This window comes from Rhinolophus ferrumequinum, chromosome 9, assembly GCF_004115265.2.
Source record: "Rhinolophus ferrumequinum isolate MPI-CBG mRhiFer1 chromosome 9, mRhiFer1_v1.p, whole genome shotgun sequence".
Lineage (NCBI taxonomy): Eukaryota > Metazoa > Chordata > Mammalia > Chiroptera > Rhinolophidae > Rhinolophus > Rhinolophus ferrumequinum.
The window spans coordinates 2,084,972-2,112,940 of NC_046292.1; the positions used below are offsets into that span (position 1 = coordinate 2,084,972).

The 27,969-nt window shown below is 62.1% G+C and overlaps 1 protein-coding gene across 3 annotated transcripts in view; it reads left to right on the forward strand.

Moving 5' to 3' along the window:
• TP73 (tumor protein p73) overlaps positions 1-27,969 on the forward strand; it is a 48,777-nt gene that overhangs the window by 14,248 nt on the left and 6,560 nt on the right. For all 3 annotated transcript variants that reach the window (XM_033115743.1, XM_033115744.1, XM_033115745.1), the window contains 6 exons: positions 13,566-13,808; positions 24,201-24,387; positions 24,688-24,803; positions 26,479-26,588; positions 26,877-27,019; positions 27,328-27,416. In XM_033115743.1, coding sequence (XP_032971634.1) covers positions 13,566-13,808; positions 24,201-24,387; positions 24,688-24,803; positions 26,479-26,588; positions 26,877-27,019; positions 27,328-27,416 — 888 coding nt within the window. The remainder of the gene's footprint in view (positions 1-13,565; positions 13,809-24,200; positions 24,388-24,687; positions 24,804-26,478; positions 26,589-26,876; positions 27,020-27,327; positions 27,417-27,969) is intronic.

A 27,969-nucleotide genomic window follows, 5' to 3' on the forward strand; every position in this document is an offset into this window, starting at 1 on the left:
AGCTCCTTGGCTTGGGGTTGATGGCGCCGTCCCAGGCTCAGGGTCCCCTGGGGGTCGCCTTTCTCCCCGGAACTTGGGCTTGAGGCCACGACACCTGTGCCGGGGCCAGGAGCATCCTCACCTGGGAACCTGATCATTTGACCGGATAGGAGCGCTTCTCGCTGGCTGACGGCTGGCGAGGTGTGGGTCCAAGCTCAAGGTCGAGGACCTGCAGAAAGCTGGCCTCACAGAGGGACATCTGGCCTGGCAGAGGGAAAGGAAGGGACTGCAGCTTATACCTGGCCCCTGTGGCCTGAGCCCCAGGGACCTGAGCTCATTTCCAGACTTGCCAGATCCCTGGGGCCAGGCAGGTATCAGGCTGCTAATTGAACAGGCTGGGGCGGCTGCCCCCGCACATGGCCGTTTTCCCTGCAGGGAGGCAGACAGAGGGGCGGCCGTTGGTACTGAGGGACATGGGGGACTCTTGTCTAAGCTTTTCCCTCGAGTGAAGTGGGTGTCTCAGTATAAGCCAGGGGAGGCTACTGTGCGGTGTGTCCGGGGCCGGGGTGGGAGCTGTGGACCCGCCGCTCTATGGACACAGGCGTCACCTCCCCACATGAGCTGTGGGCAGCAGCGGTCAGCCACGCCATCGCGAGGCTTCTCTGAGATCAGGGGCAACCGTGTCCATTCATTCATTCGTCCTTTCTCTCAGCAAGTGACTATGGAGCTGCCTTGATGTATCCATGCCCCGGCCAGGTGGGCTGGGCTGGGTCAGGCTGACTTGTAAGAACGCCTCCCTTTCTTGTTTCTGTCCCAAAGGGACAGTGTGTGTGACCCTTCCCACTGCGTGGACATGACCAAGAGAGGAAGTGGTATTTGGGCCAAAGCACCTTAAGCCCCAAATGAAGAGCGAGGTTGAACTTGAAAACTTTTGTGGTCACCCTGGTGGTTCCTGAGAGCCCACCGGGCTGACCCACCTTCCTGAGCACCGGTCACCTTGTACGGGAGCAGCATGACAGGACACAGCGCTGTGTCCCCTCCGTAGCGTGGAGCAGGGCCACCCCCTGCTCCACAGACAGTTCCCACAGACTGAGACAGTGCTGCCTCAGCAGCAGGCCTTCAGAAGGGAGAGACAATCAGGGTGTCAGGAAACACTTACTAAGCGCCTACTGCATACAAGGCATACGGAGGGAGAAGGGACATAATCCCACACCGCTCCAGAAGGACCCTCTGCTGAGAACAGGCCACAGGAGGGCAGGGACGATGCTGGGAGCATCGGACGCTGCACCTGGGACCAGGTGGGAGCCACGGGTCCACGTGGGATTTGCTGAGGGGCTGGATGTGAGGGGAAGGGTGACTGACGTTTTGACCTAAGTGACTGGGTGAAGGGAGTCGCCATTCATTCAGATGGGAAACTGCAGGAGGGGATTTGGAGAGAACAGTAAGCGTCTGCTTTGGTTGTGTTGTGTGTGAGACACTCATCAGCCATCACTTGGTGAGAAAGAGCAGCAGGCGTCACAGAGTGGGGGCGGGGGGCAGAGGAGGCCGTGGGGGCATGGGAGGGAGAGCATGGAGTTCCTGAAGCCCCCGGAAGGCGCGAGGGCCCAGAGTGGCTGACCTGCTGAGCAGGACGGGCCTGACAAGTGCCACCAGGTAGCCTGGACCGGGGACATCAGGGGAGTTGATGGGAAGCAATCAGACGAGGGGTGGAGTTTGAAGACGACAGACATTCGGATTAGGGGCAGAGAAGTCAGGAAACCCGCAAGGTTTCTTATCCTGGGCCTTGTGGGGGGGGGGTGTGGGCCACGTTGTCTGAAGCTGCCACCTGGACACTTGGGAGAATGTGTCTGTGGAGCAGGAAGGGGTGGGTGGGGATGACCAGTGGGGAGTCCCACATGGGTGGCGTTTACTGTCAGGCTGGGTCGGGGGTGAGTAACCAGAGGGCAGAGAAGCAGACCTGGGACCCAACACGGGGCTCCCCGAATGCGAGAAGGCAGAGGGAGAGACCACAAAGGAGACGAGAGGTGCAGGCTGGGACGCCTGGAGACGGTGCTGGGGATGGGGGGGCTGGCCGGAGGACGCTGCTGACAGGTGGGACGCAGGGGGCTCTGGGAACCCCCAGGAGACTCTTCTGTGGCTGAGCTGGGAGTGGCCAAAGGGGGCACGGGGCTCAGCTACAAGGTATCCTCTCCCTGACCTTGTGCCACGGGGCACCAGGGTGGGATGGACTGCTCCAGGAGGAAGATACCAGAGCCTCATTCAGGGGGATACAGGGGTCATTCATGCTGGCTTGTTGCACCTGAGACACTCTTCCTGCTCAGCCTCCTGCCCCCTCCGCCAGGTTCAGCATGTGTCCCTGCGGTTCTGGCTCCCGCCCGCCTGTCAACAGCCCCACCTGGAGGTCCAGTAGGAACTCACCTACCAGCTCAAGCTGAGCTCCCACCTTCCCCCTGCGACATGTCCTGTCTCAGCTAGTGGAAAATCCACTCTTCCTGCTCAGCAGAAACCTGGGAGCTCTTGACCCCCCTTCCTGAACACCGACCATTCCGTTTATTAGGAGTCTGTCAGCGTGCTGTCCCAGGATGCCTTGCCCCCACGAGGCTCCGGTTGCTGCTTTTGACTCAGGAGTTGGAGGTCCCTCCCTCCAGCTCCGCCCTGGGGGCTGCTGCCTGCTGCAGCGTGGAGGCTCTGCCTCTGACCAGTCCTGCACTCTGCCCTGCCCCTCAGCCCTTCCTCTGGCCACAGGCCCTCTGCTCACTGGTCTCCAGCCTGGAACCTTCTGGGGGCCGCGCCCACTACCCTGGTGGCATCTTTCACCTCTGGCAGAGCTCCACCGATACCTTCTCCAGAGCCCCTGGCCTGGGCGCCCCTGCCCCGCCCTGCCCCGGCTGCCTTTGTCTTCAGCCTGTTTTGAAGCTCCCCCCACCCCGCCCCTGCACACTGGCTTGCTCGCTGGGGGCGGGCTGGGAGGCACAGCCACACCTGCATGCCCTCAGCTGCCTCTCAGCACCTGGAGGGTACCCTCCCTGCCAGGAAGCTTGTCCTGTCACAGAGTTGGGGGAGGAGCTGGGGTCAGCCTGTCTGTCCACTCCAGAGCCCCGAATTGGGGAGGGAATGCGAAAAGCAGGGTTGCGCTCTCAGAGCAAGTGCGGACTGTGTCTCCAGCTCCCGCCGCTCCCTCTGCCTGGAGTGCCCCCCACCCCTACAGCTCTTCATCTTTGGGCTCCTGCTCCTGTGGCCTTCACACAGGGCCATTGCTGGTGGCACACCCGTGCCCCACCCCCGAGTCCTTCACTCACTCGTCACCCTCCAGCTGGTCACTCTCACTCTCTCCCCCTGAGGAGAGTGCCACCAGACCACCGGGCCCCGGATTAGCCTCTGTAGAATGGACAGAGCAACAGACAGAGGAAGGGGTGGATAAAGGCTGTCAGAGTGACGCCTGGGTCAGGCTCCAGGGCTGCAGACAGCGGGTGGGAAGGCTGACCAGCCCCTAGCGGTGCTCAGGGAGAAGGGGGGAGCCGGCACCCCACCCATCGCAGAGCGCCCCACCTGTATTCCAGGTCTTTGGCCCCCTGGGAGGTCAGGTCTGGACAGGGCCTGTTTCCTGGGGGTTAAATTATGGCCGTGCATCCGTGGGCCACCTGCCTGCTTATGGGCAGAGCCTGGCAGGGCGCCTCCCAGACCTCATCAGGACCCAGCAGATGCTGTCTGTCCTCACTCGTCGCAGTATCGCCATCTGGAGGTGGAGGCGGGCAGAGCTTTGGCGCTGGGCTTCGAAGTCCTGCAAACACACGCCTTGGGGGCCGGGGCTTCTGGGGGCACATTTCTCTGGTGCGAGGTGTGGAAAGTTCCACATGGTGCTGGCATAGGATCGGGCAAGGCTTGCCTCAGCCCCGGGTGAAAGTGTATGTGCATATTTTCAGGAGGAGAGGGAGCCTTTCCCCCAGCACATGTCAGATCTTGTTGGCATTTCCATCCGTTTAATCACAGACTCCGGGAGATGCTGTGGGAAATACCAGCAGGATGGAGGTCCTGCTCCGAGTGGGATGGGTTATCTTGGAGCTGAAGCCAGACTGCGTGTCAGTCACTTAGCTCTGGGTGAGGTCGCACCCAAGCCCAGACATGCCTGCGAGAGAAGATCAGGGAGTTTGAAGTTTCATACTCTGTTTTAGAAAAGTCTGGTGTTCTCCTGGGGGCACTAGGGGTCAGAGCAGACACGCAGGAGGGCACAGGGCTGGTGCCCCAGGGGCCTGGCGGACCCTCCCCGGGATGCTCTAGGCAGACCCCTGGAGACCAGTCCCCAGGTGCCCACCCTGACCCATGATGCAGTAGCCGACAGGTGATAAAACCGACGTATGTCTGCCCTGCTCTGAGCTCCTCTTTCGTGTGGGGAGGAGGACGACGGAGACCCCGCAGAGCAGATGCCGGCAGTGGGGAGCAGAGAGCTGGGGCCTCATCCCAGGAGGCAACCTCTAAGCGTCTGCGCGGGAGGCAGGACGCCAGCCCAGTGGAGATCTGGGGAGAGGCCCCCGGGCACCACAGAGGTCCTAGCCTCCAGCGCCCCTCCAATTCACATCCACACTCTGGTCCCAGGAGGAAGCCACGGCCGGTGCTGTTCACCCCGCTTTCCTCAGAGAGCAGGACCACACCGTTGGGCAGTAGAGAAGGGCAGGCTCGGACCCCAGTCTCCCGACCTATGGGCCTTGCCGTGTGGGCTCCGCTCCATCCCCGGGCCAGGCTGCTGGAGGAGGATTCCTGGGCAGGTGGGCTCCGAGCAGGGTCTGGAGCCTGAGGGTGTGAGAAGGGGCTGGAAGGTCAGGGCGCTACCAGCCGAAGGCCACGGGGTGTGGTGAGAATGAGCAGGAGAGGCCGTGTGCTGGGCCTGCAGTGGGCAGCTCAAATGCGCGCAGAGGCCGAGCTTGGAGGGGAGCCGAGAACACTGTTCATTCAGTCGGTTCACTCGGGGCTGTGATGGGGGTGGGGGACGCATTGGCAACGCCTCAGTGCAGCACTAGATGCACAGGGGTGCTGCAAGCACACGGATGGGGGACACAGCACCTGGGGCTACGTGGGGCCTGGCCGGGCACGACCCGCCGCATCTGGGGAGGTCACAGTAGGCTTTGCTTTGCGTACGAGCCTCTTGTTTTCTTCGGAACGGCTTTGAATGTCTTTGTTCCCCATTGCCAGGAGTCTCTGAAGGGACGGAGAGCTCTGATAGCACCAACTCAGCAGCTAGGCTGCCCTTTCTGGACATTTGGGGGTCCCTTGGGTGGTCCTCCTGAGCCCGGCAGAGGTCCCAAAGGCAGTGGAGCCTGGGCAGGAACCCAGGTGGCTGTCTCCCACGGCTGCTGTCCGCACAAAGCAGCCACGGGCTCCAAATGTGGCTGGGAGATGTGCTCTAGGTTCCAGAAGGGCCCCCCTGGGGGTCGAGGGTGTGACATGCTGAGCAAGTTTAGCGAGGACACCTGTGGAAGCCCTCCGCTGCAGGGTTTGTAAAGGCGTGAACAGTTCTTTTGGCGGTGTACAGCCAGAGGGAAACAGACGCATTGCCCCACCATGCCCCCGATAAGGGACACCAAACTTGAGCCTTGAGTTCCTTCTGGTGAGGTGGGACCTTCAACACTGCTGCACACAGGACCCCGCTTCTCTTAGACATGCACACGCAACCTGCTGGTTCCAGCTGGGCCCCTCCTGAAGGAGCGGGGACAGAGGCACAGCCCGAGCGCCACTCTAGGCTTCTCTAGAATCCTGCATTTAAGCCCCAGCCCACTGCCACAGGGCAAACTGGCACCAACAAGGGCCCCACGGGACCCTGCTGCTCAGCTACTGCCATCAGATCTCCCGGCCTCCTATGGCAAACAGAGTGGGCCCTTGAGCCACGCAGCCACGCCACTGGAGAAAGGCAGGGCTGGGGCAGGGCTGGGAGGGTTTGGGACAGGCAGGGGTCCTGGCTTTCCCTGGAGGCAGGACCACGACACTGCCCAGGGCCAGAATGTCACCTGTGTCTGATGGGAAGGGAACAGGACTCTGTGCAGAGCTGCCCTCCTCTGGTCGGCTGAGATGCTGCTAGATGCCCTCTGTAGGCATTTTAAAGAGCTGAATGTGTTCAGGTGCTGTCCTAGTGTGTGCACAGCTCCTCTTCTCCCCCACCAGTGTGTCTCCTGAGGGAAGAGGAACTCCAGTCAGCAAGTGCTTCGTGTTGCGTCTCTCTGAGATTCGCCTCACACACTGGCTCTCCTCAAGGCTCTGATAAGGTCTGCAGGACAGCAGCACACTTGTGCCTACAGCACACACTTTGGGCACCAGGAACTGACCTCTGGGCAGCTGCCCACATGAGCTGCGTGTGTCCTGGAAATTCAGTGCGTCCTTAATATAGAAATCAGAAATGGAAACAGTAAAAAAAGCATCTTCACTAGAGTTGTAAAACTCTAGTGGAGAGAGAGCCATTTGCTCACGAGGAGCTTCGTGTCTCAGACATTCATGTGACAGCCCAGATTCTGGGCTGTGAAGAAACTTTCTCCTACCCCAGGGGGACGCTCCTCCCCTCCCGGGACGGTTGGAATTCTAGAAACACGCGTCTGGTCCTAGGTCCCTGTTCATGCTGGTTGCCATCTGCCTGCGATCACTACGGGACAGGCTCTTTTGCACTTGTTTGAGTCGTTTTGTTACTTCTGTTTCTTATTGAGTCCCTTCAGGTCTTTTCTGGGTGTGGGAGGAAGGCCACACACCATGACCAGGTGGTACATTCTCTGCAGAAGGGGACGTGGGCCCAAGCAGGCCAAGCTGCCAGAGAAGGTCAAGGTCTTTCTAAAGCCAGACCTTCCAGGGGAGCCGCTCAGAGACCCTTGGGGTCTTGGCTGGGCTGCAGTGTGTGACAGTTTCTCCTGACCAGACCTTGAATGAACAGTAAAAACACTAAAAGCATGAAGAAGGATGAATGCAGGATGAGTAGGCTGGCCTTCCCCTGGCTTATAAAAGAAGGAACCACAACCGCTGTGTTTCCTCGATGGCCAGTTCACGCCCTAGCTCCCCCCGGGCAGGAGGGGGAGGGGTCGGTAGTAAGAACAGCAGACACACTGTGAACTTGTCTGCTGGCGCTGTTCTCAGCTCTTTAGTGTATTAGCTACTGGGCCCTCACAGAAGCACCGGGTACGAGCCTACTGGCTGTGTGTCATGACGTTCACCACTCTACACAGAGAAGTGGGAGAGGCAGCCCCAGAACGCAGGGACAGATGGAGCCTAGAGGCTTCTAGAAGGAGGTGAGGAGATGAATGGCACTCCAGGAGGGGAACAGCACGAGCCAAGGCCCTGTGTGCCCAAGGGCGGCTGGAGGCAGGGCCTCCCCGGAGGCAGTGATCAGCGCCCACAGGTGCAGGTCTTCGTCTTTGAACCTCTGCGCCCTGTGGCGGGGCAAACAGATGCTTCTTCCCTGCTCAGTGTTCCCCGGCTGCCCCTACTCTCCCCATCAAGTCCCTCCCGCCAGATAAGCAGCCCTAAAGCAGAAGCTCTGGGGACATACCTAGAGGAGCGTTAAGTGTTACTGACAGGTGTTTTCCTTATGTCAAACACTGCATTGCACCCAGGTCCCCGAGGGCCCGTCTCTGACGGGTCCCCTGGGAGGTTTGACTGCAGAGGGACCTTGACCTTTGCCAGCAGCTCGGCCTGCTTGGGCCCCTAGAAAAATAATTTCCGCCCTGAGAACACTGTGTGTGGCACCTACATAATCTGCTTGGTCAAAGCCCGTCTTCACTCGCTGGACATTCTGTGGCTGCTGGCGTGGCCATGGACGCTCAGGAGGGAGCTGGGACCCAGATGTTAACACAATTTATTTCCCATCTATATCTGCCAAAATCATTTGAGGTGGCTTACAATTTTTAAATCGATAAACACATAAAAGGGGATACTTGTAAAATGCAGCTCACCATGGAAGGGCCAACTCCGTGGAGCAGGAAGGACCAAGTTCAGCGGTTCCGGTGGGGGCAGAGGAGGGTGCAGGGGAGACACCCCTGCTGTCACAGGGAGGTGGCCAGAACAGGAGTGGGTGTGCTGGGCCCACATGAGTTTTGGGGTCTGTTTGAGTTTTGGGGTCTATTTCACTCAACCCTAAGTTTCTGAGCATCCAGTTGGGTGCCAGGTGCCACACGACAGGTGGGAAATGATTTACGTCTCTGGAGTCCTGGGGTGTCCCGCTCACCCTATCCTGGTGCTCAGACCGTCCTCTGAGTGAGTGATTGGGGGTCAGGGTCCCCTTCCTGCTCCCCGCCGTGACCGGCCCAGCCTCAGTTTCCTCATCTGCAGCCCCAGCCGTTTTGGGCTTTTGTGTGATGAGGTGAAATGTGTGCGTGTGGCAAGGTGGGCTCCCTGGATCTGGGGAGTGTCCTGGACAAGAGTAACTCCTCTTGCTGGAAAGTCCCCGGTTAGTGTTTCTGGGCTCTCCTGATCCCCACAGGAGGCCCAGACTGGCGGCATGGCGGCAGGGTTGCGTTGTGGTGGGAGCTAGGATGGGTCACCCCCAAGGGCAGCCCCCTGCGCCTCGCCCCACCACCCCACTGCTCCTGGGGCAGCCTCCTGGTTTCCCTGGGACTCTCGCATCGTTGGCAGAGGCCAGCTCCCTCCCTTCCCGAGAGAGGGGCTTCCCAGGCAGTTCAGGACATCCACCCAGCGGCCGGGCCTCTGCTCACCCATCCCCATCTGCAGACCAGTGGCCGCAGCCTGCGGTCTCAGCCCCCAGCCCCATCCTGCGTGTGTTCCGCCCTGTGCACGTGGCCCCAGGGAGACTGCCTGTGAGTGCCTTTGGCTGACAGGGAGCACGGGGCATGCACAGGACGCCTGCATGGAGCGCAGGTCTTACCCTCGGTGCCCAGTGTTCTGCTCCCAGCTAGCACAGCATGCCAGGATGCTTTGTGGGGCAGAAGGACCGGAAGTCTTGGAGGAGCCACCTGGCCCTGGTGTTGAAGGTTCGGGGTACCGTCCTGCCCTCTGGACGCCTGGCCCAGCCCCTCCCAGAGCCCCTGGCCTCAGAGGCGGGCCTGGTGCAAATCCTTTACCTGGTCCCTGGAGGGAAGGCCCCCCGCCAGCTCCCTCACCCCGCTCGCTCGCTCGCTCGCTCGGGCCCTCTTTGGGTCGGGCCCAGGAGCCCTGTACGCACATGTAGACACATGTGGGCTGCCGCAGGCCAGGCGTGTCCTAATTAGCCCACTCTCTTGGGAGTTCTTATTGAAAACAAAACAAACCAAAAAAGTCCTCGTTTTGCCTGGGTTCCTGCCTGCTGCCAAGTGGGTATCACCCCGGCTTCCGGGGCCTCTGGTTCTGGAGGAACCCCCACTCCGCCCAGGGCGTCCACAATGCCATGTTGGGCCTCTGCCTGGTGTCCAGGCTCCCCTGCCCGTGCCCGTGGTCCAGGCAGGGCTGGCCAGGCAAAGCCCCCCAGCTGTGCAGAGACCTTCCTGTGTGAGGGGGGCTTTCGGGAGCCATGCAAACCTGCCAGGCCTCCTAATACTAGGTGGGCTCCCCGCTGCACAGGACAGAAAGCTCTGCCGCCTCCTGGGGTGCGGGTGGAGGCACCCCTGGGAAGCAGGACCCATGGAGGGAGCAGCGTCCACCTGGCCAGTGCCAGTGTCGTCCAGCTCCCCTGGGGAGGTCGGATAGCCTCCCAGGCACCCGGACCACAAAATGCCACTGAGCCTGCCTCTCAGAGGGCCAGAGAGAAGAGGGCAGACGGGGACGGAGGGGTTTCTGAGTTTGCGGCGTGCGAAGCAGTTTCTACCCATCTTGTCAGCTGCCCGCATGCGCAGGGCCTGCCTGCTGGGAGCCTGGCTCCCTCTCGCTCGCGGGCAGCTGGGTGTAGAGATCCTATCAGCCTGTAGGTTCAGTGACTAATTCTCTGGCACCCGCCTCAGATCAGCAAAGAATGTGGACAAGTTAAAATCTGAACAGCGTTGTCGTGGGGCTGCCTCCTGTTTCTCCTGAGCAGGGAGCCAGAGGCGGGAGGACAGACCTGGAGCGCAGGGCTGGGCTCTGCCCACTCGGGGACACGGCTGAGGCCAGGACGGGGGAAGGCTCGACGGGCAGGGCCGTGGCTGTCATCTGGGAGAGAGGGATCATGGGGACTCTGCAGCATGGGCAGGCGGGGACCCCCACCCTCTCCACCCAGAAACCACCAGGCTCTCAGCTTCGTGCGAGCAGGAGGGGCCAGCTCACATCCTGTCCTCCTAATGGTACCTCAGAGAGCCGTCCAGCCCCCATCACACACACCTCTATCATCCATCCATTCGTCTGCTACTCCACTCATTCAGCAGACCACGCGAGTAAGCACTTTGTATTGAGAAACGCTCTGCACCCCCAAAGAAGGTGTTAATAATAAAAACAAGAACACTTGCGATCCCCGCGTTGGCCTGGCGGACACTGATTGAGGTTCCAGTCCAGTGCCGTCCAGTAGAAATGGAACCTGAGCACACACGTAGTTTTGCATTGTCTAGTAGCCACGTTAAAAAGGGTGAAAAGAGGGGAGTGAGCTCTGAATATCAGGGTTGCCGGTTCTAATCCCACATGGGCTAGTGAGCTGCACCCTCCACAACTAGATTGAAGGACAGCGACTTGGAGCTGATGGGCCCTGGAGAAACACACTGTTCCCCAATATTCCCCAATAAAACTTATTTTTTTTTTAAAAAAAGGGGTGAAAAGAAACAGGTGGAAATAATTTAATAATTTGTTTAGTGTATGGTAAACTATGCTCGATTCACTATGTAATCCACATGAAATTGTGAACGAGACATTTTATTTTACGTTCTTTTCACGGCACTGAGTCTTTGTCACCAGGTGCCTGTAAGCCCCCAGCACAGCACGAGCCACACTGGCCACGTCCCATGTGCCCTGTGGCCAGTGGCTGCCGTTACAGCTGTCCCACACGTGAGGCACGCCAGTCACAACTTCTGTCCTTGTGGGCCCTGCAGTCCAGTTGGGCAGACAGAAACCACGGGCCCACAGAAGCAGTGCATGTGCCCACTTGGGGCTTCGAGAGCACTGGGGGCCCCAGCGCAGGCCCCTGTGAGTGGGGGGACTTGTTCTATGTCTTCTCAGAGGGACGCTGTGGTTCCCCCTCCCCTTTCAGCAGCCCGGGGCCAGGAGAGGTGAGGCCCTTCCCTGGGTTTTGTGTGAAATTGTTTCCTTGAGTTATACTTCACATAACACACCACACCCCCACTCCAAGCGCACAGCTCAGTGGGAGCTCACTGTGTTCACGGATGTGTGTACCCATCACTGCAGTCAATTGGGGAACATTTTCAGCCCTTCAAAAGGAAGCCCTGCACCCCTTAGCCATCAGCCCTGGCCCCCCAGCCCCAGGCAACCACCCATCTGCAGCTGTTTCTGTGATTTGTCCTCCTCCCGGGGCTTCCATATAATGGAACCACACAGTGTATGAGTGTCTGGCTTCTTTCCCTCGGCAGGTTTTGCATTTCCTGCGGGTTGTAACATCTATCAGTCATTCGGTTTGTTTAATGGTGGAGTAAGAACATTTCATTGTATGTGGCCACAGTCTGTTAATCCGTTTGCCCAATGGTGGGTTTGGGGCTTTGCAGGTAAAGGCACAGGAAGTCAGGAAGACGGTGGGGAGCCCGTCAGACCGAGGTGGGAGGGTCTGCCTGACAGGGGGACCCCAATCCCATTGGTAGATGGGCCCCTGGGTTTATGATGGGCCGCAGCTCTGGAAGTCCAAACAGAAAAGCCCCCAGAAGACACCAGGCAGGGAATAAGTCCAAGGCGGCTGAGCTGCCGGGGGCCACCGGAGGGGTTGTGCAGCCTTGCCCAGTGTGGCCGTCCCCGGGGGAGGCATGGTCAGGCCTGGCAGCTCAGCTCCACTGCCAGGCCAAGATCCATGCAGGGGGCAGTGACCATCCTGGAGGCTGGATCATTCCAGGAAAGCCCCTGCCTGGCCTCCAGGAGGGTGTTGGTAAGACCCTGCCACTTGTCACCTACCTCCGCCTCGCTCGTCACCTGAGTTTTCTCCAGGCTCGACAGACTTCAGTAGAACATGTTTCCTACTGAAAAATTTCCTCCTCGGGCCAGAAGGGGGTCTGGGGGCTGCAAAGACCCTTGTAATGGACACACGGGGAATGAGTGTCCTTGGGTGTGTGAGCTGGAGGGGACTCCAGGTTATGAAGCCCAGTCCTGCTCGGATGGAGAAAAGACAGGTGCAGAGAGGGCTGAGCCCAGGCTGGGAGAGGTGGAGGAAGGCACTCTCGTTTTTGCATTTGGAGGAGGCAGCAAAAGAGGCCGCCGTCTCTGAAGAGGGGCAAAGGGGCCCCTGCTCTTGCTTCCTGGTCTGGCTCTGCCCCTCCACGGGGACCCCACACCCTCGGCCCACCAGCGGAAGCCCCCAGTCCACCACCTCCACTGGTCCTGAGGTGCCGTCTTGCCACCTCACGGACGGCTGGTCTCCCGTGTCGTCCACCAGGGCCACCACATCACCCCATCAAGTCACTGCCACTCCATGCCTCAGTTTCCTCATCTATAAAACAGAGATACTAGAAGTGCCTGCCTGAGGCCTGTAGAGAGGGTTAAGTCAACCTGGGAGCCGCCCTGACACAGACGAGGAAGTCTCTCAGCGTTTGCAGATAGAGGTCATCCGACCAAGGCCAGACACTCTGTCCCTTCTGCACCCGCCTCCTGCTTGGAGCCCCCGGATTAGGGAGGGGTCTTCCTTGCTGGTGGGATCGGATCTGCTCTGGATTTGAGGAACTACATCTCGGGCAGTGTCCCCCCTCCCTCGCTGGGGTCCCCCTTAAGCTCCTGGTGGGGGCTGACCCACCCCCAGTCCCTGGACCCCACAGAGGGTGACCCAGGGGACACCCCACGTAGTGCAGCTCAGAGCTCCTATTCCTTCTGCGTGTGGCCTGGGGGAGGGGCTGGGCTCCAATGCCCACGATGGGCAGAGGGTGTAGACCATGTAGAACTCTGCCAGCAGGGGAAACTGGGCTGTGGGGCCATTCTGATTAAGATGAGAAAGCCCAACTCACAGAGGCCCTTGGAAAGTGGCTTTGGGCTCCGCCCGACCTTCAGCCCCCACCCCAGCCCGACCACCTACATGGCCGGATCTAGGGGCCAGATCGGGTCCCCCAGGGCCTCGCACGCATCCCCTGCACCAGCCCCTGGGAGTGTTCACTGCCTGTGGGGATGCCCTGTGCCCTGGCTCCTGAGGGCTGGGGTCTCCGCACTTCTTGCTATAATGGGGGACTGGAGGGCAGTATGTCGGCCAGCGCCCCTGGAGAGTGCAGCTGGAGTGTGAGAGCGTGTCCTGGGCTGGGGGCCACCCCACAGGCAGCTCCTTCCAGGCATGCTCAGTGGAGCCCCAGAAACCCTGGCACCCGGGAGGCTGATGGAGGGGGGAGGGCGAGGTGAATATGTCAGTTTATCCCCACACAAGTAGTGACCTGTCAGGGAGGGGGGACCAAGGAAATATTTGGGATGACGGAGCCGCTGGCCCTTTAAGGCTCCTGTAACAGGACACCTCCCTGACGGGACGGGCCTGGCTTCCACTCTCCAGCCTGACTGTGTGTCTCCCCCTCCCTCCTCCCACTTCCCGCCAGTCCCAGTTCAATTTGCTGAGCAGTACCATGGACCAGATGGGCAGCCGGGCGGCCTCGGCCAGCCCCTACACCCCGGAGCACACGGCCAGCGTGCCCACCCACTCTCCGTACGCACAGCCGAGCTCCACCTTTGACACCATGTCGCCGGCGCCCGTCATCCCCTCCAACACCGACTACCCCGGCCCTCACCACTTCGACGTCACCTTCCAGCAGTCCAGCACAGCCAAGTCGGCCACCTGGACGGTGAGTTGTGGCCCCGCTCTCAGCGGGCATCTGTAGGACGCAGGGCAGGGGTGGAGGCGTGTCCTGGGCACGAGACAGGGCCACGCACGCCTGGCTGTCCAGCTGTCCGCACAGGGCTCCCGCCTGGCCGGTGCCGCCCCCCCAGGAGGAGCGTCAGGCAGGAGGCGGTCTCGGGCTGGGCAGTCTGGGCGTGTTCACCCCTCGGCCGTGTGGCCAGAGCCGGCCAGCCTCCTGCATGGCCGCAGAGGGGATGGACGTGGCTCCCAGCGAGGTCCATGGAGCGGAGGCTGGCCGTCCTCATCCTGACTGTTCTGCTGACGTCTCTGTGCTCAGGTTGGGGCTCTGCTTTGAATCCTGTCCTGCTCGTGCAGGAGGCGGGAGGTGCTGAGGTCGGGTATACGGAAGCTGCCTCTTCCAGGCAGTGTATGGTCGGCAGAGCGTCCGGTGGTTGGCGGATGTGGGCTTGACCCACACGCAGTCTCTGGGTTGTCATCTGCACGCACGGGCATGAGGCAGGGAGGTCGGGGAGAGCCACAGCACTGCGGACCGGAGGTCCGGTCCCCTGGTATCATGCCAACTTGGGCAGCATCCTGTGCACCTGCGACCTCCGAGAGCTGGGCTGTGTGCTCAGTGCTTTCAGTCTGTATTAACTCTTGAAACTGCCCAGCAACCCATGAGGTAGAATCTATTATTGTCCCATTGCACAGCCAAGGAAACTGACTCACGGGGAGGGAAAGTGGCTGCTCGGAGTGCTTGTGCGGATGCTAAGTGAGAGTGCTGGCGAGGGGAGCAGGGTGCTGGGCTCCCGGCTCTCAGTCCCCAACCACAGGGCGGCACTGTCCGTTTCGCAGTTGGCAGAGAAAGGGGATGCCAGCTACACCCACTAGCAGGGTAAAGGCTGCAAGGACGCTGAGACCCCCGACAGAGCCCAGGCTCGCCTCTGAGGGTGGGGGCATTGGTGCCAAAGGCCCCCTGGGTCTCCTGCCCACCCCCGGAACAGGGCGCGCGAGCCCTGCCCTGGCCCCCAGCCCGTGCACACCTGGCAGCCCCACAGGGCAGCCCCACCTCCCTCAGGTAACAGCAGCTCCCCACCTGGTGCTAGTCCCCACCTGGCAAGGGACCCTGGTCCCTGTGGGGTGGCTGTGTCCCCGTTCCCGTGGGAGCAGTGAGCAGGTGACCCCAAGGCTCTACCACTTTAAGAGTGGGGTGCCCCGGTCCCCACTGCCCTGCTGGCTGAGGCTGTGGTTTTCCCTGCTTCTGGGGGGCCGGAGGTGGGGTGGAGCCACAGGTAGCCTGGGTCAGGCTCTGCACGTGCCAGTCCCAGGTCTGGGGTCCAGGCCATGGTCCCCTGTGGCTGTTTCTGGTCCTTGCTCGGCTGTGGGCTCCCCAGGCGTTGGCTCAGCTGACTCCAGGGTCTCCATTGGCTGAGAGGGGCACCGACCACTGAGGCCCCGTCAGGGCCCGTTTCCTCCCATGGAAATTACTGCTCCAGGGCTCCTTTCATTGCTGAGGGCTTAGAGGAGGTGGTGCCTGTGCTTAGCACAGTGGGAGCCGCCAGCCACTTGATTTGTCTTTACTGTTATTTCCTGGGTGGGCGGGCAGGGTGGTGCTGGGGCACCAGAAAGCCAGCCCTCCTGGACCTGCCAGAGGGTCCTCTCCAGTCTCTGCTGCCTGTGGGGTCCGGGTCCCCACATCTCAGCTTTGAAGTCTGGCTGGGTGACAAGAAGCCAGGTCAGGAGGCCCCGGAGGCATCCTCACACTTGCACACGTATGGCGACAAGAGGTTCACTACTGCTCCTGTTCCATGTTCAGACTTGTTCCCTGAAACCCTTCTCTCCCCGTAAGGGGAAGGGTCTTGGTCCATTCGGCACCGAACTCTGTCATCAGGGCCTGGCAGGCACTGCGGGCGTCCTGGCTCCTTTCCTCTCTGCTGCTTGAGGATGCTGGTGGGGTCTCTGCAGAGTCTGGGGGGTCTTGGAGAGCCTCGGATGGTCTGAGCTGGTCTGGGAGGAAGGGGAGCTGCCTCTCTGCTGGCTGCTTCCCCCATCCGGGGGCCCCCTTCACCATGGCCGCCAGGGGAGCGGCCACGAGGCTGTAGGGGCTCACGGCTTGGTCACAGTTGCCCTGGCCCTAAGTGGCCCCATAGGGGTCATTTGCCAGGATGGAGGCAGCCCTGGCCAGGCTATCAGGGGGCAGGGAAAGGCTCAGCTGTACCTGTGGCTCTGCCTCCAAGCTCCGGCCCCCACACCTCCCCATGCTGGAGCAGTAGCCCAAGGCTCTCCACTCTGGGAGCTGAGCTGAGGGGCGGGTGCTGCCCCCAGGCCCACGGGGCCCCTCCCAGCCCTTATCAGCGCAGGGGGTGGAGGTGGGACAAACATTGATAATGAGATTTTTGGCACCTCTGGCTCTCTGGAAGCAGACCCCCCACGGGCTCCTCTCCCTGCCCGGGAGGGGTGGGCGGCTCACAGGCTCACAGCTCTGGGGGTCTGACCACGGGCGCTGCCCAGACTTGTGCTCAGGCCTCCTGGCCACGTGGTGTGCGGCCCCCGCCACGCCAGCTGCTGGTAACTGATAGATAACTCTTATTTTTCTCAAGTACAATTCCAGATTGACTGCTGCCTTCACTCCTCTTCCTGCTCAGGACAAACACCGTCCCCAGCCCCAAGGGATTTATGGGGTGGCAGCTGTTTATGGGGTCTTTGGCCTCTGCCCCAGCCATGCGGTTCACTTGCCCTGACCAGCTTTCCTCGGACGTCACAGCTTGCACTGTGCTCCTTGGGCACTGGGGGGCCTGGAGCCCTCAGCTTACAGGCAGACACAGCACACACATGTGCACAAACGCACACAGACCCACATGCACACGTGCAGGCCTCTCCCGGTCGCTGCCCAGGGTTCTGACATCCCCCCACCCCCACCCCCAACCCCCCAGAAGGCCAAGAGGAGGTGGATCGCAGGTCACTAAGCAGCCGGAGAAGGGACTTGTGTCCTCCTCCAGGAGGCTACAAACCAGGGACCAGGGCCATGGACAGGGTGAGGTGGGAGTTTGGCCAGGGGGGCGCTGCCAAGAGGCAGGGGTGGAGCGCCCCCCCACCGCGGGCTGCTTGCGAGCGGTGCTGGCGGAGGCCTGTCCGTTTCGGGGCCCATCTGGGCTTTGGGGGGGCAGACACCGTGAAAGCACTGATGTTTGGGCACTGATGTTTCTTGGCTGGTGGCCGGTGGAGCCAGGCGACTTTGGCCCTGTTCCACGCCCCGCCCCCCGGGGTGCCGGGGGTCAGAGCAGGGGCAGGGCCCTCAGCCGCGCTCAGCCTGGCCTCTGGGTCCGGCAGCCCCCACGGATTGGCAGTGATGGGGACAGAGGGTGACAGGAATCCCAAGGAGCAGAGAGTTGGAGCGGCACAGTGAGAAGGGTGTCTGGACGCTATCCAGCCCAGCTCAGCCACTTCCAGCTCCCAGGTTGGGCCTTGCCAGGGACGAGGGCAGTGCCTGCCTTTAGGAAGTTTGGGAAGGGGCTCCAAGGTCAGGCAGGAAAGAGTCCTGGCCCAGCCTCAGGGGCACCTCTGGGGGCTGAGTGGCCCTGCCAACAGCTTGCAGGGCAGGCAGCCCGGGGCGTGTGCAGCGGTGAGCTTGTGCACAGTACCATGGCACAGCTGGTCCCTTGGGACCTCCAGACAGCCAGACAGCCTGGCCGCGGCCCCCAAATGACCTCCAGCTGCCCCCAGACCAGGCAGGCGGGTGTGTGTGTCCATCCTGGAGGCCAGTGCCACCCTCCCACCCAGGAGACACATATGGAAGGAAGGCAGGCGGGAAACACACAGGCTGCATGGGTTCCTCGGGTGGAAGGCGGCTGAGTCAACGCTAATGGATCCGGGAGAAAACTTTCCAGCCCCTCGGAGGTTTGCAGGCAGGAAAATAATAGCAGAGGTGTCCCAACACGACCGCGGTATCAATTGCGTTATCCTAAAAGTTTATGGAATGCATAAGTGGAATTAATACCTTTTACTGGCACCAGGAGCAATTATGCGTGTTTAAGCCGAGGGAAGCGTCCTAACAGTGTTTATTGTGGAGATGAAACGCGGATCATTAGGGGGAACAAGAACACTCGGAGAGATCACCACAGTTGCTGGCACTGTGTGAAGTTCTGCTGGGCGGGGGGAAGAGGGGGAGCACCCTGCTGGCCTGGCCTGGCTGGGGTCAGCGCCCCAACTTGTGGCCTGAACTGGGGCTCAACTTCTCTCTCTTCCTTCTCCAACCGCTGGGAGAGCCCCTGGACCTGGAGGTCACAGAACTTGGCCTTGGAGCCCTGAGTGGGGCCGGGGAGGGCCCAGCCCTGAGTCCCTGGTGGGGAGCCCCCCTTCACAGACCCTGGTCCTTGCAGGGACACATGGGAGAGCCCTTGGGTGACGGCAGTCAATCCCACAGGTTTGGGGCTGGGGGCAAGGTCATAAAACAATCCAGGTTTGACGAGGAATCATCTATTTTCTGGAATTGTTTCCGACATGGGGATAGGCCCGTGGACCCTGGTGTGTGATCAGTCACACGGACAGTAAGGTGGCAGGGCCCCCAGGCTGCAGGCTCTACCTTAAGCACCCCGGGGGGCGTGTTGTAGGCTCTTGTGTTTGCTCCTCTTTGCAGATGAGGAAACCAAGGCTCATGGAGGGCAGGTCCCTGCTCAAGGTCACCTGTCAGTGAAGGGTGGGGCACGCGTGGCCCCTAGAGACCTGGCTCAGCAGCCACTTGGTCCACAGGGGTCAGATGGTTAGACGCCCAAACTCTGCCTCAGTGCTTCACTGGGCACTTCCAAGGTTCAGCGGAAACCTAAATTCCATCCAACTAGAATTAAAAGCTGAACAATGGCCACCCCCACGTCCCCAAGCCCACTAGAGACCATGGGCTCCTGTCCCGCTGGCCGGGAGTGGAGCTGATTTAGAGCAAAGAGGTGGCACTCCCTGCTTCCCGGTCACAGAGTGTCTTCAACTGTGGTCCTGAACTGGGAACTTCCCGGCAGCCTCGGTGGCAAGAAGGTCACAGGCAGGAAGGCCCCACACACAGGGCTCCCTGGAGCCGAGGGGACAGCCCTCCAGAGAGGACACCCTGAGCATCTGCCACAGCTGGGGCCATAGGCTGGCCTCCCGCCTCCGCCTCCCACAGCCACGGACAGCTGCTCCAGCTCCAGGCCATCCTGGAAACCGCAGGACGCGCAGGGAAGGAGCTGGCCCAGCAGGGCCTGCCTGCACCAGACACACGGCCGTGTCCAGAATGGCGTGTGCGGTCAGAGGCTCCCGGGACGGTCCCGCAAGCGGAAGGTGCCGCTGACCCCAGCACCCTGCCTGCGTGGGCTGAGCCTCGCAATCACCACGGCGACACGGCCAGGCCAGCTCAGAAGATACAAGTGAGGCGGGGTGAGGGTAGTGAGGGCTCCTCCTCCCAGCAGGTGAGAGGGTCCCCCCAGCAGTGGGCGGGGCAGGGCTGGTCACCGTCCCGTGCTGCGTGGGTCCTCGCCAGAGCGCTTCTCCATCGGCCAGCCAGGAGTGACCACTGCAGGCAGGGACACCCACCTCCTTGGGAGACCTCTCTGGGGTCTCCAGCTGGAAAGTCAGAAACCAAGCTCACGGGCAGAGGAGCCTGTACTTGGACCAGGCTGAGGCTGAGCTAGCACGACGGCCACCCTGGGAGTGGGAGTGGGAGGGTGGCTGCTGGCGGGCGAGCTTCCTGGAAGCCCAGCCCGGCCCCCAAGGACCCAGAACACATCTATCTGCTCACCACTCCGGCCTCTTCAGGGTCCCGGGGGAGGGTGGGGGTGGGCGGCCAGAAGATGTGCCTGGGTTACAGAGTAAGGGCTGGATGGAGGTCCAGACCAGCGTAGCCCCCCGGCTTCCGGGCCCCACCGGCCCCCCGCTCCCCTCTGGGCCCGGCCGTCTCCCGCTGCCCGGCCTTTGGTGTGCGCCTCAGCTCCTGACCTGCTGGCACGCTGGGCCTTCACTCTGCACCACAGATCTGGTGCCCACTGCCTGTCTCCTGGGTCAGCTCAGCGCAAACCTGCGGCCCACATCCCCCACCCGGATCTTAGCCCAGGACGGAGCCACCGGGGGCATCCTCTGCCAGCCTGTAGCCACACATGGGATGAGCAGGCCCCAGGCCCATGGTCGGGGGCATAGTGCTGCCAGGCCACGAGGGTCCTGGGGGCTCCCGCTCACTAGTGTGGGACCTGGCAAGAGGACGTCTCAGAGAAGGCTTCCCGGCTCCCGAGGGGTGTCCTCTCCAGCCCCCGACCCACCTCCCAGAATGGGCAGCTTCTTGTCCGAAACCTCTGGGGCAACCCCGGACAGTGGTCAGGGTCCCCTGGTACCCTCAAAGGTGTTTCCACCTCCTGTTCATCTTCCCTGGGCGCCAGGTGAGGGGAACCCTGGCCGTCAGCTGGCATGGGAGGGTCAGCAGATGCATCTGTGCCTGCCCCAGCCAGGAGCTCCTGGAGAATCCCGGCAGTCTCTTTGATCCCGCATCAGCCAGGCCAGGCATTGGCCCCATGGCGTCCAGGCGCTCCCTGCAGCCTCCAGCCACCAGGCCTGTGGGCATGTTGGGGAGTGGCCCAGGTTTCCTTCTACTCCCAAAGGGCAGTAGACCCTCACTGCCCTTTGACTGTGGGGCTCCAAAGCAGACAGGGTGATTGTCAGAGGCGCCCCCAGCTCCTCCCCGGGCTGGAGGCCCCACTTACATCTGTCAGAACCCACCTGGTGCTCCCAGCATCTCTCCCGAGTGAAGACAGGAGAGTGGCAGTAAGACTGCGCAGTGAAGGGCAGGAGGACCCTGCGGGTCTGGAGCAGAGTGTATGGTGGCTTATGTCACCTCGGGAGGCCCCTGCTGACCAGGAAGGAGGAAGGAGGGTCCCTTACCTGAGGGGACTGACATTGGGGGCTGGTGACCTGGGCTCCCTGCGTCTCTGAATCCACAGAGCCTCTGCCCTCTTGCCAAGGGTTCTGTGGAGCAGCCACAGAGCTCCTAGGACGCGGGGCTCTGGCTCAGGGGCCCTCCGAGGGACCTTAACCCAAGAGAGGAGAGAAACATAGCTCTGAACACGCATACACACACAGGCACGCAGGCATGGAAAGCTGATAAAAGTGGGCTCTAAAAAAAATCATGTAGAAAATAAAAGCCCCCACTGCAGCCCTCTCCTCCAGAATCTGTTGTAACAGAGTCGCCCAAGCTGGTTAACGGTATTTGCGGTTTGCAAGATGCTACACGTCCCTGGAAAATGGCAGACAAGTTATTATCACCTCTCCACTCTCCTCCTGCCCAAACCTGCCCAGGCCGGGCACCCAGCTGCTGGGGAGGGGGCACGAGGAAATTAACAGCCACCGCAGCCGAGCCCACCACCCGCTCGCCCAGCATCCCTCCCCCCAGCCCTGCTGGCCCGGCCCGGGGCTCCCAGCCAGGCAGGGCCATCATGGACTGGGGGGGAGGTGTGTCCAAGGAGAGAAGCTGCTGGGGGAGGGCAGGGATGGGCATACCCCAGCATTCGGGCAAACCACTTCCTGTGAGCACGAAGGAATACACGCATCCCGGAGCAGGCAGGTCCAGACGGCTCTGTGTCAACAGCCGAAGATAAATAAGATTTTATCAGCTCAGAATCTGTTGAAACACATCCATCTAGCGGTTCTAGGGAAGGAGAGGCGGGAGGGGGGTGGGGAGAGAGGAAGTATCTCCACGTGACCTTTTCTACAGAACAGCCGAGGACCCAGGAGTCCTCCTCCCTGCCCGGGTTCCTCAGCAGGGAACCTAGAAGCCTAGGAGCTCTGGGAGGAGGGGACCCAGCGGAGGCGGGGTGGGCTCAGAGCCCTTTCTCTTACAGGTCACCCAGGTTTGGCCATCCCAGGCTCCCTTCCTCCCCCAGTCACCTGTGTCACCACCTGACACAGGGCCCTACTTGGCCTTGCGAGGGTGAGGGCTGGCAGGTGTGTGTGCCCAAGGGCCACCAGAGCAGACAGCTGGGGCAGCACCAGGCTGGGACCCATTGTGGGGAGTGGGACCAGGCCTCACCGAGGACGCAGAGGGAGGGAGGGTGCCCTCCTGCCTCCACCCTGGGGCCTGAGCCCGCTCCCCGTTCGCTGCTTGCCCAGCTGAGGACTTGCCCACCCCTTACGGCTCCGCGCTTCCAGCCAGCCCAGCTCGGGGATGGGCGGCCCGCCGGCCGGACGCCTGGTACCAGGGACAGCTCCCGACGGCTCCTCCCCGGGGCGGGGCCACCACGGCGGGCCCCCGGCCTGTCGCCACCGGAGCCGCTCCTCCTACGTTTTCCCGGGACCTCGGGCAGGGAGTCCAGACCCCACAAGCACCGCTGGGCCCCCACGCTGCCTGGGCTCCAGGGGGCTCGTGCACCGTCCCGGCCTGGGCTCAGCGGAGAGCTGTCCTGTGTCCCATCCCCCGCGGTCTGTGGGAGCCGCCGCGGCTGCGGCGAAGGGAGACCTAGGCTTCTGAGGAAGCCGCCAGTGGGGCTGCAAAAGCTGTGAAGCAGCACCCCCACTGTTTGGACCCCGGGGCCACCAGGGAGCTGCAGGGGGGCTGCCGCAGGCACCTGTGGCTCCGCTGTATCTGGAACCCAGCTCCATCCCTGCAGGAACTGGCTGATGAGCCAAAGTGGCCTCCCTCGGCCCTCCCTACTGAGCAGTGTCGGGGCTGCCGAGGAATGTGGCCGGCCACAGACTGGCCACTTCTGGCCCACCCGCCCTAGCCCACCTGGGCCCAGGCTTGCTGGGGCTAATGACCCATCCCGGTCATGGGTAGCACAAGCTCAGAGAACTAACGGGTCCGGCAGTGGTCAGCCAGGGGAGTGGTCAGCCAGGAGGGGGGGCCCATTCAGTCCCTGCCCCTCCCACACACAACCTCTCTGAGGGTGCGCTGCATGCCCCCTCCCCAGGCCGGGTCACTGCACTCCCTGGACACCTTCCCAGACCAGGGTGGTGCGCTGCCCTGGGCTCCAGGGACCCAGGGAATAGGGCACCTGGGAGGGGCAAGCCCCATGGGCACCCAATTCCCATCTGTGAAGGGAGAACGACAGGACTTATCCTGCAGCAGTGCTGAGGGAAAGCTGAGCAGGGTCCCCGTCCCCGGAGGACGGGAGACTCAGCCCACTTGTCACCATGCCGCCTAGAGCCCCAATGCAGGGAAAGGTCACAATTTCAGGCTGGGTTTCAGGCAGGGAGGGGGGGCGCACACTGCACAGGGCGGCTGGCTCCTGGGCTCAGGGTCAGCTCCATGTCCCCATGTCTGCCCCTCCCTTGCTTTTCCTGTACTTGGACTTGAGAGGGTATGAGGCCCTGAGGGCCCACCACGTCCCTTGATGGCCAGAGAGACAGCACTGGTAGCCAGTGGGGGCCTTACGTGTGAAGGTCCAGGCCCCCAGCTTCCTTGGCAAAGGAGGGCTGGGACCAGCCCCTTCCTGGTTCTGCCAGCAGCTCCTTGTCTCTGGCCTGTTTCCCCAGCGGTGCCAGGGTGAGGTGTCATCGGGCTCTCTGGAGCCTTGTGGCTGGGCTAACTGAGTCCCTGGGGGCTTGTGGGGGCACAAGCTGCATGCTCCCCCCCTTCCTGGGGGAAAGGGGCACAAGGAGCCTCGGATTGGTCTGCAGGACCCGCCAATTGCTGGGGACCCTGTCGGCACCAACCGCGTCCCCTCTGAATTCACGGCAGCCAGCCTGGGTCCTCAAGGTGACCTAGATCCCTAGGGACTGTCTGCTGGGGCAGGAAGGGCATCACCGACCCTCCCTGGGGCAGGCTCCTGAGCTGGGGGTCCTGGGCCTTCATGGTCAGAGCCCACCACGCCCCACCCCACCAGTGGCCAAAACCAAGCCACGGCGATCAACCCCTCCCACTCTGTGTTCCAGGAGCTCCTGCCTGAAGCTCAAGGGCATACGGGTACTTGGCCCATCAGAAAATAACACATTTCCTCTACACACGTGTCAGAAAAGCCTAACTCTGGGTTCTTAAAACCTGAGACTCCACGTTGCAAGCCGTCCTTCACACTCCTGCAGTCTAGGGGCTTACGGCTCACTGCGGGAAAAGCCAGACCAGGCTTGGCTGGCTCTGGCTCCCAGAGCCCCTCTCCAGGAGCGCCCTCCCGCTTTCCCGGCCTGTACTGCCCTTGTCCCAAAAATGAACATCATGGTACCAACCTATGCAGCTGGTGAGACCCACACAGAAAGCACCCAGGCCTGGCTGCAGCGGGCACCAGAGCAGATGCTCTCATTGCGCCCAAACCAGCCCGCCGGCTGCTGCAAGGGCCCTGCCATCAGAGATGGGGAAGGGAGTGGACTGCAGTGGACAGCCAGGCGTCCGTGGAGGCACAGCCCAGTGAGGGGGTGGAGCTGGGACGGCGGTCTCATCCCAGCCCCTCCCCTCCAGTACTCCCCCCTATTGAAGAAGCTGTACTGCCAAATCGCCAAGACCTGCCCCATCCAGATCAAGGTGTCTACCCCGCCGCCCCCGGGCACCGCCATCCGTGCCATGCCAGTCTACAAGAAAGCGGAGCACGTGACTGAGGTCGTGAAGCGCTGCCCCAACCATGAGCTTGGGCGGGATTTCAACGAAGGTGAGGCCCCCCCCAGCCCCTGTGCCCCATGGTCTGGGAGACAGCAGGCTCTGGTGGGAGGGGCTGACAGTGTGGGCCCAGCTCCTCCCCCCATTTCCTCCCAGCACCACCTGGGGCCCTGGGTGCAGGTGCCCCCAGCAGGGCACAGCAGGGCTGCTGGGCCAAACGCCCTGAGGGCACCAAGGCTGCCAGCCGGAGACCCACGTGCCAGGCCCAGGGGGCCGGGCCTTGTGGTCCCGCGTGCATGACACACCTGGCCCCGGGTGGCGGCCCCGGGCTAAAGCAGCATCCCTCCCTCAGGACAGTCTGCCCCCGCCAGTCACCTCATCCGCGTGGAGGGCAACAGCCTCTCGCAGTACGTGGACGACCCCGTCACCGGCAGGCAGAGCGTCATGGTGCCCTACGAACCCCCACAGGTAGGCTGGGCCAGGTGGGGTCTGGCGCTCGGCAGTCACAGGGCGGGGCTCCCAGGCAGACACCCTCGTGTGACCTCGGCCAGCACACTTGTTGGTCCCTTATCCCCAAGTTAAGTCCGTGCCACGGAGCTCCTGCGTCACCCTCGAGGTCCCCCCCCCCCCCCCCCCGCCGCGACCTTCCCTTGGGCCCGCTCGAGGCCTGGCTCCCCATCTGGAGTGAGGGGTGGGCCCGACCACCTGAGCTCAGCCCTCATCGGTCCCCTTTTCCCGCCTGTCCACTCCCCACCTGGGGCTCGAGGTTGGAGGGGCCAAGGCCTGGAGGACTAGAGCCTGTGCGAGGAAGAGGGAGGGCAAGGGGAGGAGGAGAGAAGAAGGTGCGCCCCGGGCTCAGAGGCGCGGCACAGCTAGGGCCTGGCGGTAAGGGCTGAAGGCTGGCAGTGCAGGGCGGGCTGCAGGGTGTGCGCAGGGGCGAGAGGCCCTGAGGAGTCTGGCCGGGACCTGAGGCAGCAGAAACTCTGACAGGGCCACTGGGGATGACGTGGGGGCGTGGCTGGGGTGAAAAGCTGACAGCGGAGAGAAGTGAGGGTGGAGGGACCGAGGGGTGATGGTGGGATGGACAGCAGCATAGGAGGTGGACACTGGTCCCAGCTCTGGGCCGTGCAGCCATGCTCCCCAGGGTGGGTAGGTGACAGTGAGCCCTCACCTTTCCTCTACCTGGTTCTGAAACCACCCCCTAGACCCCGAAAGCTGTACCTGCTCCCCCAGGCCTCCAACCCTACACCTCACCCCCCAGACTCCCCTGGGCCTAAGAATAGCCCTATGTCAGTGGGCCAGGGTCCGAGGCTGGGTGTGACCACCCTGCCCACCCATCCTCCCGGTTCCAGGCCTGGCCAGGAAAGCAGGGCTCTGCCGCCCCCTGGTGGCTGCCACATGCCAACCGTTTTGTGACAGGCTAGGTTTTCCTAAGCCAGTGATTGGCTTTTACATCCTGACCCAGGACAACCATGACAACCGTCCATTTTGTGGTCCCACGTGGCAAGGGTCCTGGTTCGTGTCTCAGCACCCTAGGAAATGGGTGTGTGCTAGGCTTGGGGGTCCACTTGGATAGTTCTGGTCCCTCCCTCTGCCAAAGCAGTGCAGTGTGCCCTTCTGCCCAGGAGAACCCACAGTGTGCAAACACACACCCATGCCCACAGAGGCCTGGCACATGCCCACTCACACCCAGCCTCCAGGACTTCACCTCCAGCCTGTGTCAGGGGAGATGGTCAGGGCAACCAGACAATAGCACTGTGTTCTGCCCAGGAGCAGAGGCCAAGTCTGAGTTCACTTGGTACCCAAAGCCAGCACAGCACTTGACACTCAGTGTTCTGCATGAATGGACAGGTGCACGGGTGGGTGGAGGGATGGATGATGGATGGATAGAGGAGGGAGGGAAGGAAGGAGGGAGGATGGAAGGAGGACGGATGAAGGATGGAGGGAGGGAGGGAGGGAGGGAGGGAGGGAGGGATGGTGGGTGGGTGGGTGACAGAGGACCACAGGGCATGGCCCAGCCCCCCAAGCCTACGCTGAGCCAGGACTAGATCTGAGGGATGGGTGCTTCGAAGGCCAGGAGCCCCCACCTTAGCGAGGTGGGGCCTGCGTGCCGACACCACAGCCCGCGCCCACCCCCATGTAGGTGGGAACGGAGTTCACCACCATCCTGTACAACTTCATGTGCAACAGCAGCTGTGTCGGGGGCATGAACCGCCGGCCCATCCTCATCATCATCACCCTGGAGACCCGCGAGTAAGTCTGTGGCTCGTCGGATGGGGGCAGGGACTTGGGCCTGTGCTGCCCGGGTCTGGTGTGGAGACAGGCCAAGGGCAAGGAGGGGTGCGGGGAGGGACCCTGCAGGGGTGCTGCTGGGAGGGTGGGACCTCCCTTAGCTGCAGGGGCTGCTGGGAGGGACCTGGGGTCCCAGAGCAGCTGGGCGCTCAGTCCTGAGCCCTTGGCCATCACAGTGCAAGGTGGGCGGGGAGGCCAGGCAGGGCTGGGGGGACCCGAAGCTCACGGTGCTGGCTGTGCCCCCGACAGTGGGCAGGTGCTGGGCCGCCGGTCCTTCGAGGGCCGCATCTGTGCCTGTCCTGGCCGAGACCGCAAAGCCGATGAGGACCACTACCGGGAGCAGCAGGTCCTGAACGAGAGTGCGGCCAAGCACGGGGCCGCCAGCAAGCGCGGTGAGCAGGGAAGCCCGAGTGTCAGGGCCAGGTGACCCTGCAGGACGGAGCCAGACCTGCCGTGGGGACTCGGGTGAAATGCCGGCAGGGCGCACCGCGAGCCTGTGTCCAGGGCACAGAGCCAGCCCCACCCACGTGGCCACCCCTGGGTCCAGCTCTATCCAGCATGGGCGGCAGCCATGGGCTTGTACATCCAAGTGGGTTACTGGTCCCTGGGCGAGGTTGGCTGGCACGATGTGGGGGTGTCCTACTGGCTTTTCCCGCCTCCTCCCTGCCGCTCACGAAGCCTTTCCTCCCTGGCCTTCCAGCCTTCAAGCAGAGCCCCACTGCCATCCCCACCCTGGGCACCAATGTGAAGAAGAGACGGCATGGGGACGAGGACATGTACTACATGCACGTGAGTGTCCCATGTCTGCAGAGTCTAGGTTGGGGCAGCCAGAGAGGAGGCCCAGGGGGCACTGGGGGTGGGCAGAAGTGGCCTGTCACCCTGAGAGTTGAGACCCAGGGCTCTGCAGGTGGCAGGTCCACCAAGGGAGAGCCAGGTCCCAGAGAGCCAGACCAGACAGAGCCAGACCACAGGGAAGGTCAGGGTCTGCCAGGTGGGCAGCTCTGAATGACGTGGCTCCAGGTATGGGCACAGTATGTGGGATGATGGAGCCCTGGGGAGGACCCCAAGTGTGGGTACAGCGTGTGGGATGATGGAGCCCCGGTGGGGGGGGGCTCCAAGTGTGGGATGATGGAGACCCCATGGGGGGTGGAGAACGAGCATTAGGAAACCCATAGTTTTAGAGTCTGGCAGGCCACATCACTGTCACCCAAGTTTACAGGACTGTCACATGGTGGATAAAATCACCATGGGCTTGGCTAGGCCTGCCTTCCACATGTGAGCTTTCCATTTTTTGAGTTAAGGATTCCTGCCCTAGCACCCGGAGTGTGCTGAGTGCTGGGGG